Source organism: Epinephelus fuscoguttatus, linkage group LG4, assembly GCF_011397635.1.
Source record: "Epinephelus fuscoguttatus linkage group LG4, E.fuscoguttatus.final_Chr_v1".
In the NCBI taxonomy this organism is placed as follows: Eukaryota; Metazoa; Chordata; class Actinopteri; order Perciformes; family Serranidae; genus Epinephelus; species Epinephelus fuscoguttatus.
In genome coordinates this window covers 13,325,000-13,345,081 of record NC_064755.1, presented here as the reverse complement: position 1 = coordinate 13,345,081, position 20,082 = coordinate 13,325,000, and the positions used below count along the sequence as shown (strand labels likewise).

The window sequence follows — 20,082 nt, the reverse complement described above, 5'->3', positions numbered from 1 at the left end:
TATGTGAGAGAAATGAAGAGAGGCTTTGGGCTTTACGTCCCGCTGTGAAGCAAGATGGAGGACAACAAGGAACACTGTGCCAGACAACCGAAGGAGCGGAGCAGCATGAGAGAAAACAGAATGAGGCTCCAGGCTGTACTTCCCACTGAGCAGAGAGAGTGGGAGAGGGGAAATGGGAGCGGGTAAGGGCTACTGAGAGAGGAAAAGAGTGCAGTCTTATCAGAACGGAGCAGAATTGGCCCGTGGAGAAGGCAACACCCAGGGGAGAAAAGTGTGCTTTCGCGATCTGTGGGAGAGACGGCCTAATGCCCCATGCTCCCCTTTTTTTGCGTATCAGGAGGCATGTGTTTGTTTAGCTTTATTTTGAAATTAGCTTGGGTGAAAAATCAAAGTCAAAGCATGTCACAAAGTTCATCTGCACTTGTGTTGTCTGTCATTTAGAGGGCTGCACAAAGGATATTTCAGGCATGGGATTATCCTGCAATTTTTATAAGATTGAAAAACTTCCTAACAAGCACTCCCACTTCCTGCAGGGATTGACCAGGTGTGCAGGATCTGAAGGTCTCTCTCTCAAGCTTGTCAGCTGACTCAAAACTACTTCCGCCACTTTTCTCACGCACAACTCCACGTGCAAGACCATGAATGCGTTTGAGGGAGGGACTATCTGGAAGTGTGCCCCTTGTTGTCTCTTGTAATATTCATTGTGTTGAGACATCAAGGACACCGAATTCTTGAAGACAGATCAGGGAAGCAGTGTGATGCAGCCAGGAGGAAGCGTGGTTGGATAAGAGTTTAAGCTGCAGCTGTTTCTTTTTACTTTATTGAAGGCGTTTAATAAGGCCTAGAGGGAGACGAAGCAGGAGGTGTTACTTCATTTTCCTGCACAGGCAGCAGGTGACTGGCAGTTGTAGCACTTTAAGCAAGAAACTCTTTGGGCTGAATCATAAATACAAATGATTTAGAAACTGCGTTGCTGTTTCTACATTTGGCAGTTTAAAAATCAATTCACAAACAGATTCTGGCTCATGAACTTTTGTTCCTGCCTGCTACGACAAAGGGTTCAGAATTTGCTACCGCTCTGAGTCACACTTCTGGCTGGCTTGTTGTCCATAGCAACAGCTGCTGAGACTCATGGGTACTGTAGTGCTTAAAGCTATTCACTATACAAAACTAAAAAGGAAAGAAAAACAACCAAAAATAAAACAGTGTTAGTGATGTTAAATTATTCATGCGTTTCTCTGTAGAAGAAAACTGAGTGTATTATTCAGGGAAATTTAAAAAGGAGAATTTACAGTGGGGGAAAATTACTTCCAGATCCTGCTGATCCTGCATTTTGCCATTTGAATTTTAGTTTATTTATTTATATTTTTTCAAAGATGGCTTATCTATATCTACAAATCTTTTATCTGCAAAAGTTAAGACAAGATAATAGTTTCATGTGCATGTTCATAGCATAGGTAAAGAGTCAAGGGAAACAAACACTAAGACCACAGCAAGTAATGAGTGCACAGTTCAGAATGTAATGAGTAAAATGGATGAACCGTAATTATAGTAACAAAAACGGAAAAACAGAATGAAAAAGAGATGTACCAATACAATCCATTAGTGTTGGCAGCAGTATTGACCTAATTAAGCCAATCAGGTTATGAGCCCTGATGTGGCTGGTCCACATTAAACAGTTTTTCGGTCAATGTCAATCTAAACTGTGTTTCTGTTATATTCCTTCAGTCATGGGGTACTGTCAGCTAGAGCGACAGCAATCCCTGTCCTCATGTTACCTTAAATAACATTGATTCCGCAAAGTGAGGTATAGAGATTTCACTTTTGAAAAAAAGAGAGCTAAGGTTTCAGACTAATACTTTCTACTGGCTGATATCCTGAGTTGAGGTAGCTAAAAATGTGCTGCTTTATGCTCAGAGGTGCACTGTTTTAACTTCTTCTGGCTCTTTAATCAATGTACAGATGTGGTTGTAATCATATTACAATCTACAGCACATGAGGCAATCAAAGAAAAGTCTGTTCCATAGGGGGGCACATAGCATGCACGTACATGTCTGTGCCTGCGCCCCCTCTGCAACAGCTTCTACCACAGAAGAAAAGATAATAGAAATGGAGCAGATGTAGTTGCTGAGGCAAAGTGATGTATCATGGTTGTTGAGAAACTAAAGTCGGAATACTTGTGGTCATTTGTAGGGCTAACAGAGAAATGCAGTTCCATACCATAGTCCTCCAGCAGCTGTTTCTGTAGCTGTGGCAGGGTCAGTCTGTCCTGAGGAGAGCTGCTGCCGTCATCATCAAAACACACCTGGTTCAACTGCAGGGACAAAACACGGTGCACGTTATGTACAAATATTGGAAGGAAAAACACAATTTTGGCTCCAAGGACTGCTCTACTAAAAAAGCAAAAACTGTAAGACAGCAAATGACTCACACAAGTCCAGAGATTGCCAACAGTGATGCTTTGTAACTAAGCTTTTAATGATGATCATTAACTGGGCCAGCTTCTCCTCAGGCCAGTGTGCTAATGCTTTATATTTTAATAAACCAGAAAGGAAAAACGTCACAATTAAGTATACTGTACCTTGAGCCAGAGGTAGTCTTCAGTCTTGTCTGCCACCTCTCCATGGTTATCGCTGATGTCACATTTCCCGATCAGGCAGTAGACGGCTCGCTTGTAGGGGTCAGCGCTGTTCCTCAGCACCCTGCGGTAGTGGAGACGGAGCTTGTTCTCTGAAGTTGGGGAGAGGCTGAAGGGAAGAGATCAAGAAGCATGGATGATGATACAGTTTGACCTCAGAGAATCTCAACATATATGAAGACGAGGAGGTGTGGAGATCTCACCGTCTGTCGGGGCTGTTCATGTACTCCTGAAACCAGGTCTTGAAGTCTCCTAGCTGATGTTGCACTCTGTTCACAACCTGCATGGCTGCATTCAGATCGCCACAACGCAGACAGTAGTAGATCACAGCCCACACCGGATGGCCCTCTATCTCACCATCCTGTTGAACACAAAGACATTTAACACGATGAGGCAATATTCTACTGACTCATTTTAAATATTTTGTCTCCACATGAGTTCTTTGGCTTGTGCACACAAATTAAGCTTGTTGTACTAAAGTCATCACGTACCAGCCCTTGATTGCAAATACCAGTAAAAATCAGTTCACAATCTGACTGCTGTGTTACAATTTTTTTTTAAAAGACATTTTGTTATGTACTTGGCAGATTCAAAAAAGCATTCAAATCTGTGTTCTACCTGCATGCCTGGCAGGGGCCCTGGTAGTTTAATGTTAAGGAAGCTGCGGACAAGCTGGTACGTTCCTGGCACTCCTCCTAGGTGGGCCTGATGGAGGTTCCCAAACACAGTCACCATGGTGTAGTTTTTATAACTGGAAGAGAGGAAACACACAGAGATATGCACACATATGAGTTTATCATCATGGATCAGATCGACTAAAATTGAAAACTACTGTACTGTAAGTCTGGTGCTAACTCAAGCTACATCCACACTAACAGTTTTCAAATGGCATTACAAAATGAAAACCATCTCCGTACACACACTGTTTTAGAAATAATCTCTGTCCATACTAACACCCCTGAAAAAGGCACATCACATGACCATTCACGTACACTGGGCATGTGTGTGTCGGGAGAAACAAGAAGCAGACTGTCTACTCTGTGGTCGGTTGCTTAGTTACAGAAAATACTACGGAGATGGCAGAGATTTCTTTGCTTGGACTGACGACTGTTACTGAAAGTAACAGCAGTATAAGGTGGTTAAGGCGGCAGAAAACAGATTGGGATTCGCTACAAAGCAAATATGGTGACATATCAGAGCGGCAATGGGAACATTATGCATCACTGGGGGAAACCATGGTAACAGGAAAGGAGTACCCACACAAGGTGTCATGTGGGTGTCTAGGTAATTGTTCTTTGACGTTTTCAAAGGCTTTTCTAAGGATTGCGTTTAGGGGTTCCAAAACGCTGGTGTGGTATAGATGCTAGGTGTTAACTTAGCAATAGTAATGCATTTTAAAAATGGAAACATATTATCGTTGCAGTAGCCTTAGATCCACAAAGTTTTTGCACTTTACAAAAAAAAAAAGCAGAGTTACCTGTTCTCTAGGAAGCTGAGTGCCTGGCGTACGAAGGCCATTTGCATTTCCACAGAGGTACGACTTTTGAGAGTGTCTTTGGCCGGAACAAGCAACACATCCGACATCTGCTTCACCATCAGCCACATGTCTGATACATTCTAGAGGGAAGAGAGAGGGGGACAGCCTCAGTTACATAAAGGCATGTACAGAAATTAGTGGTCAAATCTGAATATTTGAGTCAATTTCATGATGATAGCAAATGTTCTTACCTTGTCATCCAGGCTTTCTGCTACAGAGGCACATAAATCTCCCAGATTAGGCTGAATGTGACCATTCACGATCTTCTCATTGAAAATGTAAATCTGGAGGAGGAAGAGGTAGTAATGAAGGGAGAGAAAGACAAAACAGAAAAAAATATATAGGCGATAAACTCCCCAACCTGTTAAACGCTCAGTTTTCAGGTAACACTGTTTTTTCAAATGAATGTTTAAAAAATTGAAATCCACCTACAACTCCATCCTCAGCCTCAAAAGTAAAAGCAAACACTATGACCATCGGGTGAAATGGTTCACAACAAAAAACAAGAAAAAAAGGATCAAGACGTTTAAAATGTCATCGAAGAAGATGACAAAAATGAGACAAATGACGCCGCACGCAATGTGTCGACACATGGTCAGAGGAAAAGCTACATTTAAAGTACTGCGTCACGTAGCAGATCCGAGACAAACAGACAGAGAAAGAGAAGGTCAGACAGGATGATGAGGGAGGAGGGACGGCAAAGAGAGACATACAGAGACAGAGTGCGAGAGAGAGAATTACCCAGAGTCCCCCTCTACCACCCAATTAATCGATATGTTTGATCTGCCATTTCCCGTCTTGCTGTGACCCCATTTTAACTGAACGATCAGACAAAGGGCATCACAAACACACATCTGTGTTCAACTCTCTGCAGTCAGTTCAAGAGGTGGCTTTGCTTTAGATTTACATACCAACACAGTTAAACTGGTGAAAATGTCTATGTTCCACAACAGATTCATTTAATAAATGGAACCAAATCTATCACAGCCACATATATAATCTCTAATGTTTCCTTTCATTAACAAATTTTGTCACAAATGATCATTTTAAGGAAAATAATGATAAAATACTGATGTTGGAACAGAGCCTGACTGGTAAATCGGGGGGTAATATTATCTTTACAATAAGTAATGTCACCATTGTATTGTTGTCCACCAGAGACCACTGTTAAGTTTATTTTTCAAATGTAAAATGCCACGCTTGGTGCATCTCTTGGCCACATTTTTCAAAAATAAAAAATCTAAAGGATTCTTATTAAACAATGTTTATTTTATGTTTTATGGGGTAAAGAAAATAATACTGGAAAATACATTATCTAACATTTCTGAACTTATTTTCTGACTTTGATGCTCCCCAGTGGTAGAATAAATATGTATATAATTTTGCATCCAGTGACTCACCTGTCGTCCGTAGGCCACCTCCACACTGTCCAACGCACTCCTTCCTGGAACAGTCACTTCACTCACAAAGCTGGGCTACAATACACAGAGAGGCAGCAGATGACTTTAAAAAATGCACTGCACACAAAAACAAGTAGTATTTCTAAAAGGAAGTTAAATAAGGTTAGAAAAATCAATGTGTTTTCACGCCTGTTGCTCAATGGATGCTGGGATAGGCTCTCACAGGATAACACCTTGGATGAAAGTATTTTAATTTACTCCTAGAGAAATAAAAAATATTATCAATTATAAGTCTCAGAAGTACGCAGTATCAAGACATCTGCTTGAGAGACATGAGACTTCATTTGATGTGGAAACATTTAGTCCAAGATGTTAAAATATATTACAATAAAGACATTGTGTATGTGACTAAATTAATTGGAAAATATTCAAATAATATAATACTGACGTACAGTCCATAACAGCAGTCACACACAACTTATAAGTAAACTAGTACTGATTTAAAATTTGTAGAATTGTAAAATGTCAGAGGCGAGAAAAGAGACTCTCTCTGGAATTGAAACCTGTATATCAATCCTGAAAAACATTAACAAAGACCAAAAATAGACATTTCCTCTGCTCTCTTCATTATTAAAAATAAACATTAATGAACCGGCATCTTCCTTCAGGAAACTTTCATTTGCTATGACAAATCTAGTCAAATAAAGGAGGGCCTGTCCAGAGCTGGGTCCATGTGACAACCTCAAAATAGCGGACTCCCCAATATATTATACTCTTATCAGCATAAAAGATGTCCCCTTTTGGTAAGGAATGTTAACCTCAACAGTCCCAGCTAAAACAAAATCTTAAGTATCTAGCAGACTGAGGCTGTTTATCTCTTTTGGTGGTAAAGATCCATTTTGTCTTAAGTTGTCTCCCCTTTAAATTTGGAGGTCCTTCTTCCGAAAGAAGCTTGTGTTGTGTTTCCTGTACCTCCACATCTTGACTGAAGTCCAGTGCATCCTCCCCTGCTCCGAGTAGTGTGTGCAACACTCTCTGCTTAACTTGCTCCCATTGGACCAGCATGGACTCACGGTGGTACTCTTCAGCCAACAAGAACGTCTGAAACATATAAAAGTAGGAGACAGGTACCCAATCATACTCATGTATTACTGCACACAGGTTAGAGCTCACATTTTGTGTGTTTGCGTTTTGCATACAAATGAATCAAGCAAGACCAGGAATGATCATTTAAAGGGAGTGCCTTGATGACAGAGATAATTTTGAAGCAGCGGGTTTGACTCTGAAGACAGACCTTTTGTAAATGACAGAACAGACAGTTAAGTGGGTGTTGCAACATGCCTTGCCTCACATACATTTATGAAACAATGTGTGGGATCCATACTAAAAATGTACGTACAGACAAAAACCAAAAATGGCATGTGCCAAAATATTAGACACTTCCTACAATCAGTCTTCCACCTCACCATCTGCAACTCCAATTTCTTGTCTCCAAAATGTTCGTAGGCATGGGTCAAAGTCTGTTTTTATAGATCACAACTTTAACGTGAGAAGTGGCTCAGGCCTCTTTCACTCTTCATTTTGTGAGTATGCAGTGTTTAAAAATGAGACCCTAGGTACTGAATATTATGTGATTAATTTATGCACCTGTTTTCTAATGATTTGCAATGTACCAGTTTTTCCCAGGTGATCTTAATTTCTTTTTAGTTCTGTGTAGGTATGCTACCAAGTTAAACATTTAATCTTGTGCCCTGCATTTGTATCAGTAGATGGGTTGAGGGCGGAGTAGGTAATAGCAGCTAGGACAGGAAGAATTCTCTCTCCAGTAGCCCGACAGCCTAAGCTACACACATGCAGCACGTAGTAACATGCATGTACATTATGTAAATGGGAATACCTATGACACACACACACACACACACACACACACACACACACACACACAAACACGCACACCATACACACGCACATGCACCAGATTTAGCAGCAGACCCCTGTCAAGATTGTCCTACTCCACTAGGACACAGTGCCATCTATTTTAACTCTCCACAGAGACTCAAAGTGAGATAATGGGAACGTGAGATAATTAAATCTTTCCAATCTCCAGCTCAGGGAGATACAAAAGTAGACTAGAGCTTTTACTTGGTTAACTTGGTCACTGCCTAGATGTCAAAGCGTTTACTTTTAACATTACTGAGTTGCATAACTGCAATCTGTCAAAAAACTATGATGTAATAAAGTAGGCGAAGTGCAGAAATGACATAGATAAACTTAATGTCATTTAAAAGAGTTCCCAGAGTTTATCAACCAGCGAGAACTGAACTGGTTTATTATTGTGACGGTAAAATGCCTCACTCAGTTCACATCTCTTTCTACAATTGCTTAACAATCATCAAAAATATCAAAAAGGTTTGAATGTTCCGCAATTATGAAAAATAATGAATAAAACAAGTCAGTGTATTGTTATCAGATTTTTGCATTTCTCCAAGATTATAATCAGAATCTGCCTAAAAATAAAATAAATCCCAAAGCCAAAGGGATTAAATATAAAAGAGATTGTGTATTCCTGTCAAGTGATTGCTGTGAGACTGGACAGCTCTTACTCCTCTAAATATGTCATCTGACAGGCCAGCAGCACACATTTCCTGTGATGTAAAAGGACCAGCAGTCCGATAGAAATCTTTAACATCCGCTTTCTTTTTAATCAGTGCATTTAAGTTGTTCCCCCGCTGCACAGAAGTCCTTTTTTCCTCTCTCAGGGAGCAGAGAGAGATAATGGGAACGGCAGCTAATTAAACGCAGGGACTATTGGCTCTGCACATCAGGGAAGCCATTTCAAAACCATTCCCTAAAGGTTCACACCAGAAGGACTTTTAGATCACAGCAAGCAGGAATTACGAAAAATTTGGTTTTTAAGTGTTGCCATATTGTGATGTGCTAATGTTCATATACAGTGGAGTGCTGATAATTCATCTGATTTTGTTAAACTAAATATGACGCAAACAAAGAAGGACTACTGTATGTGACTGTAGAATCAAATTACTGAATTGTATTCTTTAAAATATATAAAAAAAAAATCACCTGTAAAGAATGAATATAATTAAAATATTTAGATGTGGGTTCTGTTGGCCTGTGATCTGGTTTCGGACACTGCAGAATTTAGATTCTGTCACCACCCTGTGGCTCTTTTTCGGCCAGCGAAGCAATCAGACACTAGGCAGATACTGACCCTACGGCGAGACTCCTCAATGGCCGACAGCAGGGCGTTGTCCCTCTCATTCTTCAAGAAGCCCTGTGGACGAGGTCGAGACAGACAGTCAGACAAACAGACAGACAGACAGACGGAGAGGCCGAGACGCATGACAAACACACAGAAAGAGAGAGAAGAAAAAGAGAGAGAAAGCAGGAGATATTAGCTCGAGCATTTGGGACAAAAAAAGCAGAGATAAACTGTATGCAGAGAGTTTTGGGGGGACAGATTTAGCAGGTGCACCATAATTTGCTCTACGGGAGACAGAAGCTGCTCTTCTTCTTTTCCATCCTGTTTTTCTCTGGCCTTCCTCGACAAGTGCAGTCCCACGCACTGTCAGGATTAGTCGAACGTATGGTCGCTTTTTTACACACGTATAGGCAGGCCAGAGAAGTGTCTGTGCTTTTCACACGCCACTTTGCTAAGAGACAGCACTCTGCATAGCCTCCATTTTGAAGTCATCTCAAGATGGCTGCCTCTGCACACATACACCCCCTCCTCCTCTGGTTCTTCCTATGAAAATGGTAATTATTCACATCCTACTCAACTGAAAATAAAACTACTTATCTTATACACAAGATCTGAGCTGTCGAGTGAGTAAGTGGTACTTCTGTAACAACTGGAGTGTGCAGGAGAGAACGCGGCAGCACCCTTCGGAGGGAAAGTCAGTGAACGCTGACGTGCATAAAGGGACAGCCATCTTGAGAGAGCACCAAAATGGAGGCTGCGCTGCAATGCACTTCGTGAGAGTGAGTCACAGTATCAAAAAATACAAGTTGATGTAAAAAATGTCTTCTTTCCTGTGTAGAATATCGTGATACATGTGTAGCATTTTAATAGAGGGAAAAATGATGGGTCATTTGCTGCAAATGAGTCAGAGGCAGAGCCAAGGGAAAAAAACATCGTCTCATCTCTTTATTCAGAAATATTGACAAAAGAGCCTCCCCTGTCATCAGTTCGATGACAGGGGAATGCTTTTGGCTTTATATTTATATTTATAGCTACATCCATTGATACCAGGAGGAGACAAAATTTCACACGAAGAACAGGGTGAGATGGTAAGGTCAAACATTAAATATGTTTTACTGCTTTGAGATAAAAAATACTTTCAAAAAAGTGTGAATAACTGCAGCCTTCAACAACTGATACTTTCATTTTCTATCATTCTGCCGATTCTCCATTAGGGCTGGGTGATATGGAGGAAATCAAATATCGCAATACTTTTGACCAAATACCTTGATATTGATATTGCAAGGATATTATAGGACTAACGGTAATTTTACAAAATATTTACACAATGAGATTTTTATATATGGTCATAAGTAATGTGGATATTATGACTCAGTGGGTAAAGGCAAATAATAGAACAGCTCTGGTAAGTTTAGAAAAGAGCATCACTTTACTGTAATGCAATCTAAGACGACGACTAGTCTTATATCACAGTATCTATATGATATTGATATATCGCCGAGCCCTATTCTCGAGTAATGGTTTTGTCTACAAAATGTCCAAAAACAATTAAAAATGGCCGTCACAATTTCTGACAGCCAGGGGAAAATCTTTAAATGCCTTGTTTTGTCTGACTAACAGTCAAAACCCAAAGATATAATAGTTATCAATACGAAAGCTAAGTATTTAATTTACAATATTAAATGCCTTTAGCTTGGGTAAACAGTACATCTTTGGTCATTATACTCACTATTCAATAACAATGACAGCAAAATTAAGGAGAAAACCTGAACAGAAAGACAGAAACTTCACCTTTCTTTTGCTTGTATTATGTTTGGGCTTGATTCTTTGACAGCTTTGTTGACTGGAGGTTAATACACCAACTGAGAGCTGGCTTGTGCAAATTTACATTTCTGAGATTTAAAGTAAAACACTGATGCTCTTTATGCGAGACAGTCTGGCGATAGGTTGCATTCTTAAGAGTTTATATAACCACTGGCCTTTTATGTCTGACATAATGGTTTCTTAAGTTGTCGAAAAGTTGTTCCTCTGTCATATAACAGCTTTTTAATTCACTGATGACATTTTTTGCGTCTGAAGTATGCAGGATCCTTTTAGTTTGAAGAGCAAGCACCTGGTGAGAGACAGCATTTCTCAAAGCCGACTGGAGATCATTCTGCTCTACAGGGATGTGGGTGCTTTTGGCTCTCCTCTTGCTTTTATCTCTCCTCTCTCATCACCTCTCTCGTGTCCCTATCCCCCCCACCTGCTCGTTCTTGTGCCTACTTCAGTCTCATTTCCTCCCCATCCTTTCTTTCTGAGCTCTCAGCCTTCACCTCTGTCTGTCATTGCATTCCTCTACTCCTCTTTCATCCCTCTGCCCTGACAAATGAGAGCAAATTAGCGGCACAAATGGTTCACTGTGAGAATGAATAACTTCTTGAAACAATGTCAATACCAAAAAACACTACTGAGTAACTGATCATACTGCATTGAAAGCCCACCAATGTTAGAGAGGTATAGAGATGATGCATGATCTGACCGGGCCAACCTGGGCCTCAGTGCACTATGCTCTCAATATGCAGTTGGGAGCTATTCTTAAAATGGATCACCAGCTGAATCTGATACTGATGAAATGATCAAAAGCTTTTAAAGGCGCTAATCTAAAAAGCATCTTAACATCATTTGGATTGCAGAAAGTGATGCGTTTAGTCCAAACCCCGCCGCTATGAACAAACTGAATATCAAGCATAATTTATGGCATATAAAGAACATTTGTAGTAGTACCTTTTGTGTTTTTCTTTACTTGACTCCTCATCTAAAAAGACTATCTAAACAGCTATAGCTGTAACAATGTCTTTATAAAGGTTGGACAAATCACTGTCTATCTCCACAATGAGTTTAACCTTGTCTATTGTGACACCCACAAAAGCAATGGAGAAGAAGTGTCATCATTTGACAAGAGAAGAATGTAAGCCATGATACAGAGATAAAAAAAAAAAAACTCTGAACTCAGTCATAGTGGACAGCAGCTTGCTACAGCCCTAAATGGGTCAGTACTGGGCCTTAAAATTTAAGAAACAGCAATCATTGAGGTCACAATCTAGCACCAACAGAAAAACAAGAAGACAAGACCAGCTTCTTTACATCTTTATTTGAAAACCAAAACAGAGTCCGAGCCTATTTAGTCAGGCAAAGATTCAGTCCACTTTGAGTCTTTATATAGTGCAACAATTCTACTATTGTCCTTACATGACATTAGTTTCTTTGTGAGATGCTGCCATCATGGCAGAAATCAGAAGTGCCTTTATGTTTGTGAAACGCAGTTAAATTTCAGTTTTGCAGTTGCATGGCATTATCTGTTATTTTAAAGGCTAAACTAAAAGGTCTAACTTGGTCTTGGTAAAAAGCTTCATACCATTCAATTTGAATAAATTAAGAAGGAAACTAAGTTTCTGTCTCACCAACCCACCCATTTACCCCTCTGGTCCATTCCTCATATCCTTTCTTTCCCTCAGCCCTCTCTCTCTCTTTCTTTCTCCATCTCACTTTTTTTCCCAGGAGAGGCTGAGAATAGGTCTATATTTAACCACTCTAACCAGAGGAGAGCTCAGGTCAACGCTCACTGGAGAGCTGCACTGGATAAAGGAGTAGAATAGAATTGTTGTAACAGAGGCTTATGGGATGTATCTACGACAAGAGAACATGAAACTGTATTAGTCACTGGTGATGACTCTGATTGTTGTTCCAGTAAATTGGAGGTGAAATGAGAAGGTGAAATCATCTTGTCCAGAAACACACACGGAGGAGAGGCGAGGGGAGGGGAGGGGGTGTCTCTTTCCAAAAGCATCTAAAGCAATGATGGCACATTGGGCAATACTGGATAACTCTGCCCTGCAGCCACCTCAGCATTTTTGCTTCAACTAAAGTACATCAGGAGGCAAAGATTTTTCATTGCTGTCATTTTGTTGCCTGTTGCCAGCTGCAGTTGCACTGCCAATGACTTTGCCTATACAACATTTTTAGTGCCAAATATAAATTGACAACTTTGCCATTAGCTGTGGCCAAAATTCCCATTTGTCTGAGATGCAAATGCTCTTCACTTTTACATGAAATAGTCTTTTTGCCTCAAAGAGTTAATGTTAGGATGATGTTACTTACAACAAAAATTAACAAAATTTTTGGTACAAGATAGGTCACTGCCATCAGATATTTCTTTTTAAAAAACGAACCGAATCTTAAATGTTGTCTTTTTAAACGTTACACACTTTGAATATTAGCCCCCCCTTAAAGACTGATTACAGTTCTACTAAATTTCGCAGACTGATCACAGAAAGGTGCAACATCATTGTTGCCAACGTCACAACTGCTGTGCAATTTTGATTTGCACTAAACAGCTGTAAGACTTGGCATGTTATTTAGTCTGAGACACACTGTACCCAGCATTTCAGTCTGACTAAACACTGCCAACGCTTCAATTCCTCCTTGTATTTGTTCCCAAATGGTAAAAATAAACATAAAATATCAAAAATGCGTCATATTAAAGGGACCGTAGAGAAAAACAGAAGACATTTCAGCAGACGACACAGGCATGCTTATCACATTCAACGATCAATTCGGTGCTGGGCATTAGGTGTATCTAAAGATGTATGTTTTCAGTTGCCCCACCCCTGTATTGTGTATCCTCAGAGATCTGCAACCCACTGTGAACACCCACAGCCTGCTGGTCAGACAGCCCAGAAGCTTTTACAGGAACACAGCCACAGAGAGGATTAAATAATTAGAGATGAATCAGGAAATACTCCATTGCTGTTAAAACACAAATGGTAGATGTGCGTCGATTAAAGCTGAACTCGGTAAAAAAAAGGTAGAATTGAGGGCTAATCTTTTGAGAAGGACTGTATTTTAAAAATACAACTGATGGCAATTCAATCTTTGTCTCTAATTTTTGCTATAATGTGCAGATATTACAAAGATCAGTGGACATCTGACTGCGTCTCAAAAAATACACCTTAATGTAAGCCAACGGACAAACATAACCATATTCAAGTAAATGACATAAAATTGATCGTTCAAAATTTCGGTATTTCGTGTGTGTGTGTGTCTTCGACTATGCATGTTAACATGCACGCATGTGCTCCTTCTCTGTGCCGGCACACACAGGCCCTCATTCTATTAGCCTTTGGTCATAGTCACACTGTCTGCACCTGAATGCAATCTTACAGTATGTTCGGGGAAATCAGCAAGTCTGATTTTTCACCCCCTCAGTCTGGCTTACTGCACACTATGAAATACGGTCTAGAGATAAATGGTGTCGAGGAATCTAAAGGCTACATAAGGACACAGGCAAAGAGCAGTTAAAGGGGAAATGAAGACAGGGAGCCTTGCTCTCTGTGCCAGTCATCATGAAAGTATGAGTGGGAGGCTTTCTGTCCTCATTTGCCATGACACAATGAGCCGACCATTGCCCGAGTGTGAGTGTGAGTGTGTGTGTGTGTGTATGTGCGCGTGCGTGTGTGTGAGAAACCACACCCTTCACTTCCTGTGTAATATTAAATATATATTTAAGGTACTATAGCATACATACATATACATACACACACACACACACACACACACACATATATATATATATGTGTGTGTGTGTGTGTGTGTGTGTTGAAACAATGTTTTTCTCCAATCATCGACAATCATTTTATACAATCATCATTATATCCATGGGTGCTATACAGCCACAGACAATGTAGCATAAGCAGGGAAAAGAAGGGGAGAGACAGACAGGTGACTAAAAAGTGTAACAGACAAAGCACATGCCTGTCTGTGAGTAAGTGTGTGGGTGGGTGTGCATATCCATGTGTATAGGCAATACTCACTCATGCTGAGCGCCTGCCTGCCTGCCTGGCAGACAGACTGACAGATGAGAAGACAGGATGAGACAAGAAAGAGTAAAAAAAAATAGTTTTTCATTTCTTTGTCTGTGCCCAGGTATCTGGGCTTTGACAGCCCAGGAGACCTGCTTCGCCCCTCTGCCTCTCCATCCTTCTGTGTTGCTGTGCCAGGGCAACAGCAGTGGCCGCCATGCTGGGGCGTGTTCCCTGTGCCCTGTCGAGCAGGCATGGCAGTTTGCTTGCAGCCTTTCCCCGTTTCGAAAGCAGGCCAGTGACTCTTGTGCGTGAGCCGGAGTACCGAGTGAAAGTGCCACATCAAGACTCATTGGAGGTGGTTTTATTGTCAGAGGGCCGTACCAACTGAGTGCACAGACACAGGGGGGATCCACGAGAAGGAACTATGGATTCATATAGAATATCAGTTCCTACCATCAGCTGACACCCCCCTCCCTCAGCCCTCATCCTCCATCCTCTCTCTCTCTCTCTCTCTCTCCTTCACTTCATCCCAGCATCTCTCATGGCCCTCCGCCTCCTCCCTCCCAGTCCCACTCATTTTCTTCCTTTTTTATCCATCTATGCATCCTTCCTTTCTTCCCTCCCTCCCTCCCTCTCTCCTCCCTCCCTCAGCTCAATGCAATTATAGTAATGGATTTTTTCCCCCTCGGTTGATGGCTTCCGACATCCTGTCTTGAAATGAGGCTAATCATGCTCTTAAGGGTCATGTTTAGTTAATGAAGGGTTTGGGAGGCACATGTGGGAAGAGGAGTGGGGGTGGGGGGTGGGGGCATTCCTATATGCAGGCCTACTATCACAGCACACACAAAGCAAGCATGTTAATACCCACACCTCCACTCATATCTCGTACACATGGCCCACAGTCATTCACACACAGCCACATGCCATACAGCCGCATTCATGTGTGCAGGCCAGCACAGACAGGATGAGAATGCATGCGCCCACGTGCAGCCAAATCTACGCTAGACACACACATTCATTCATAAGCACACGGAGAGGCACTGTATATGCCAGCGATCGATCGCGACTGACACAGATACAGACATGCAAACACAGCACAAGGAGCCTGTGCACGACACGCATATCCTGTGAAGCTATGTCAGTAGTGTTCGTCTATCTCAGCAGATGCTCTGGGCTTAGCCAACTGCATCCGCTGAACGCATGCCATCACTGCTGAGGGAAATGTGTGTGTGCATGTAAGGGGTTGGGGAGGGCAAGAGAAGAGAAAGGGAGGGGGAGAAAGGATGTAAATGGGAGAGGGAGGAAGAGATGAAAAACCAGAGAGGAAAGAAGGTAAAGCAAAAGAGAAAAGGAGAGCAAGCAGAGGCACCAGCTGAAAGAGAGTTAGGTGCAGAAAAGAGGAGAGAGAGAGAGAGAGAGAGAGAGAGAGAGAGAGAGAGAGAGAGAGAGAGAGAGAGAGAGCGAGCCCTGGCAGAGAAAGATGGAACAGTGAAAAGTGAGACGAGGACACAGAGACAGAAAAAATTGCAGCCGGTCGCCATTTTTCTAGCAGCACTGCTCGCCGGCTTCCGCTTCTACAGTTTCATTTTTCTGTCGATTTTTTCATTTGATTGCCATCCTCTTTAGCTCCTCTTTTATCTTGGTTTTCTATTTCTATTCCTCATCCTCCTTTGTTTACCACTGTATACATTATTTTATGACAGAGAAAACAAAAAAGCCAGAATTGCCGAATACCAAGCCAAAGCGTTTCATCTATGATGATTACCAACTCACAGAGCATACGATACAAATGCCAAGCTGGCAGAAAATAGAACTAGCATTTCATTGTAAAAGCGTCTACGATGTGAGGACATTTGGTGGTCTGCACATCTGTATGTAGATGTGCCAGTAGCATGAGGGTTGGGTGTCCGAAATTAAAGGGGATTGTTATGAAACATGCTTTATATTGACATTTTCAGATTTCTGCTGGAGCCTTCAGTGCCTCTGTCTAAAATCCTGTATACACATACATCCATGGACGCACGTATACTGCAGATAAGACCCAAAGCATAATCGGAATCAATCAAATCCATTGCATTACAACTGTAAATGATGCAAAACTAAGCAACATCATTTTGGCAAGCCATTGTGGTGATGACAATGGAATATACAATTGTATCGCAGTATTTGGGGCACAAAATGACAGCTTTCATTTTTCAGTATCATAGCATCATAGAGTTTACTCATCTTTGAGCAGGAAAATCTGCATGGGGTGAGACATACATGTATCCTGATGTACGTTTTAACTATACACCGAGAGAAACTGCATGAAAACGTACATTAACAAATCAATGCATGCAGTCTAGTCTGAAGCCCCACACATAGGCATCTGTGTCTGTATAGCATTCTATAGTAAGTATATAGTAAGATCCTCTCTCATTTGAGCTCAGCCATACATACAGACACATAATTCACACATCAATTCCCTCAGCATGTGTGTTCCAGACAAGAACGGCGGAGGGATGTAGCAGCTCACTCATGTGAAACACACTCTCACACACACACAAACACATTTATAGATACACAATGAGACACACACAGACGGCATGTTTGCATTTTTGTGTCCTGTCTATCATTATCCAGTACTCCCACATGTCCCATAGCCTTGCATCATTTAAGACAGAATTCAAGCATTAAAATATTTCTGCATTATTTTTGCGATTATAGGCAGTTTAACAAATTGGTGCATGTCATCATACCTCTTATAAACTAGAGTTTTCATTTAATCTCGACTATACTTACTATACAACTGGGGAGACAGAGACACACACATGTTGCTCAGGGAAATGCGGCAACTTCCCTCAGTGTGGAGAGAGGGAAGCAGTACCAGTGGGAAGAAAAAGGTAACGACAAGATACAAACCCTTGCTGAACTGTAACAAAGTGGAGCACTGTAAAGGACTACGCACTGTTTATAAAATGAATACTACACATTAAGAAATGCTTAACCCATGTCAGCAATGGGTAGACCAATGTCAAATGATTGTTGGGCAAGTGGTGGGCGATTTAAACTAGAGCTGTTGAGTCTTTAATTCGATGCTTTCTTCTTCCTTGTTAAAACCTAGCTCTACATTATTCACAAACTCAGATGCTCACAGTTCAGTCAGAGATTTAGATGTGTCATGCTAGTAGAAGCTAATGTAGCTTCCTTTCTTTTGTGTAAAATCCACAAACACCAGCACACTCAGTTCTGACTTCTGGCATCATGCTACATTGTGCTTGTAGGTACTGAATTTTGAGAAAAGCTTCTAATGTTGCACAGTATACCGGTACTAAAATAGTGCCGCGGTACTAGAGTATTCCAAACGGTACTATACTGCATTTGGAAAATACCGGTACTTTGGAATTGATTCAATTCATTAATTTAGTTAATTTATTTTACTCATTTATGCACACAAACACCTTTCTTGTTCCTATTGGAGCACAGATTGCGCAAGTGGTGTGTATGACAACACCTGTATCAACATTCGCAGCTGGCGCACGTGAAAAAAGGCAAGAGAAAGTCTGCCTTGCAAAGGGAGACGACACGACACGAGACAACACAAACTTGGTGGAACATTTGAGTTACCAAACCGTGACGTCGGTACCGAGGTACTTACCGAACCATGATTTTTTTTGGTACTGTTACACCCCTACTATTTATTGTTCTAAAGGTTTGTATCCAAAAGGACTTTTCCTTAGGAAAAGTACCTAAGAGTATTGAAAAGTATCGAAATTCATATAGGTATTGGTACCGAAACAAAGATTTTAGTATCGTGACAACACTGAAAGCTTGGCAACTTATAAAATTTTATTTTCAATTCTGATTCATGGCTTCCAACCATAATGAAAACGAGACAACTGAAATACTAAGATTACTGTGCCACGTTCCATTTTGCAATAATGCTTTCATTTTGTCTGGTTTTATAGAACAAATCACAATGTTTTTGACAATTACTTCTCAGTAGAAACAGTCACATACATAAAATGAAACCGTGCTGAGCAGGGCTGCTTCAATTGGTTAGTTCTTAGCCAGCAAAAACAATCAGTATCAGTTTAAGAGCATGCTATATTTAGGTTATTTTCACTGATTTACCTCGCTACCAGACAGCCATTTTTGATGGGGAATCGAGGTCGTTATGTCATAGCGACCGGACTCCACTGACAAAAACAGTAGCTTTACTTCGCAGAACACAAAAGTTACTGGTCTACTAAGGCCTCGATTGGTTAATGTGAAGGTTAAGTGGAGAAAACATTATAAATATAGTGTACACTTAAACTGGTATTTGTTTTTTGGGGTGGGTCTTTTAAGGTAGTACATAAAAAAAGCACAGCAGAAACACCGTTGATTAACTATACGTCTTTAAATGTTGCAGTTTTGGCTGAAAATGAAAACAGAAATTAACAAGTTTGCCAATTTCCCATATCTCTGCAATTGAATTCAAGCGCCAACTGCTGTAAGCGATTGATGTTTTGTAAATTTCCTTTGACATCTAACATTTAACTACTTGACCAATGTAGATCTAACATTTAACTACTTGACCAATGTCTTTACAGTGTAATGAATCTTGGGATATGTCAGCGTATGCGTCTTATGAATACTGCAACACTGTTTTTACTGAAAGTGATGCTGTTGCCTTTTGTCCTACAAGTAGTATGTCAATCCTCTGTAGCGTTGCTGCCTCGTAATGTTGCAGCTCCAATTAACCTCTTTTCCCCTCAGTGTACTTGGGGATGTAAAATGACTGTCCCACTGGGATGTTAAGTGGAGATCTGTCGGAGAGGAAAAAAAAGTGGGACGCAGCATGGCTTGCCGTTTATCAGAACTTGGCTCTGTTTTCTCCGAACAACAGAATTCACCACGAGCTTTCCCCATTGTTTTGTTATTTCTTGCTGAACGGGCCTCCTGAGTCTGATTAATTTTTTGGCTCCTTGTCATTGAGCCAAATACACCCAGTGAGATTAGAGTCACAATTAGTCACAATTTGCAATTAGAGTCAACTGTTTGTATATCATCTCATGATCTTAATTAAAAGAGAATTCCCAAAGGGCCAGCAGCCGGCTTATTAGATGACTACTTACCTCCTTTTTGGCCAGCTGGTCAGATACACAGAGTGACCAGAAAAGTAGAAAACCCTACACTTTACAATATACTAAATAAATAAGACCACTGTGCTATAGAGATGTTCATTTAACTCCACTGCCGTTTTTGTGGATGTAGTTTGTGGTGTGCAAGTCATTTTGAATATTTACGTTCATATATGTAGAATGGGCATCGCAGCCTACAAGACACGCTGAATATATGGGCCTTAAAATGGATGCCAATACAGTGCTACTATCCCTACTGACTAGCCATTTATTCTCACCACCTTCCTGGAATTCGGTTGTTCAAATGGAGTTGTGGTTTTGTCTGTAACACAGCAGAGG

The 20,082-nt window shown here is 40.9% G+C and overlaps 1 protein-coding gene across 3 annotated transcripts in view; it reads right to left on the bottom strand.

Moving 5' to 3' along the window:
• Positions 1-20,082, bottom strand: part of nup93 (nucleoporin 93) — a 46,624-nt gene that overhangs the window by 6,916 nt on the left and 19,626 nt on the right. For 2 of the 3 annotated variants that reach the window (XM_049573091.1, XM_049573090.1), the window contains exons 4-12: positions 8,805-8,867; positions 6,548-6,676; positions 5,576-5,650; positions 4,367-4,459; positions 4,116-4,255; positions 3,257-3,389; positions 2,842-2,999; positions 2,582-2,747; positions 2,221-2,314 (exon numbers count right to left, since the gene is read on the bottom strand). In XM_049573091.1, the coding sequence (XP_049429048.1) occupies positions 2,221-2,314; positions 2,582-2,747; positions 2,842-2,999; positions 3,257-3,389; positions 4,116-4,255; positions 4,367-4,459; positions 5,576-5,650; positions 6,548-6,676; positions 8,805-8,867 (1,051 nt within the window). Of the gene's footprint in view, positions 1-2,220; positions 2,315-2,581; positions 2,748-2,841; positions 3,000-3,256; positions 3,390-4,115; positions 4,256-4,366; positions 4,460-5,575; positions 5,651-6,547; positions 6,677-8,804; positions 8,868-14,647; positions 14,959-20,082 lie in introns of those variants that run through there. The other variant, XM_049573092.1, reaches the window with a different exon arrangement.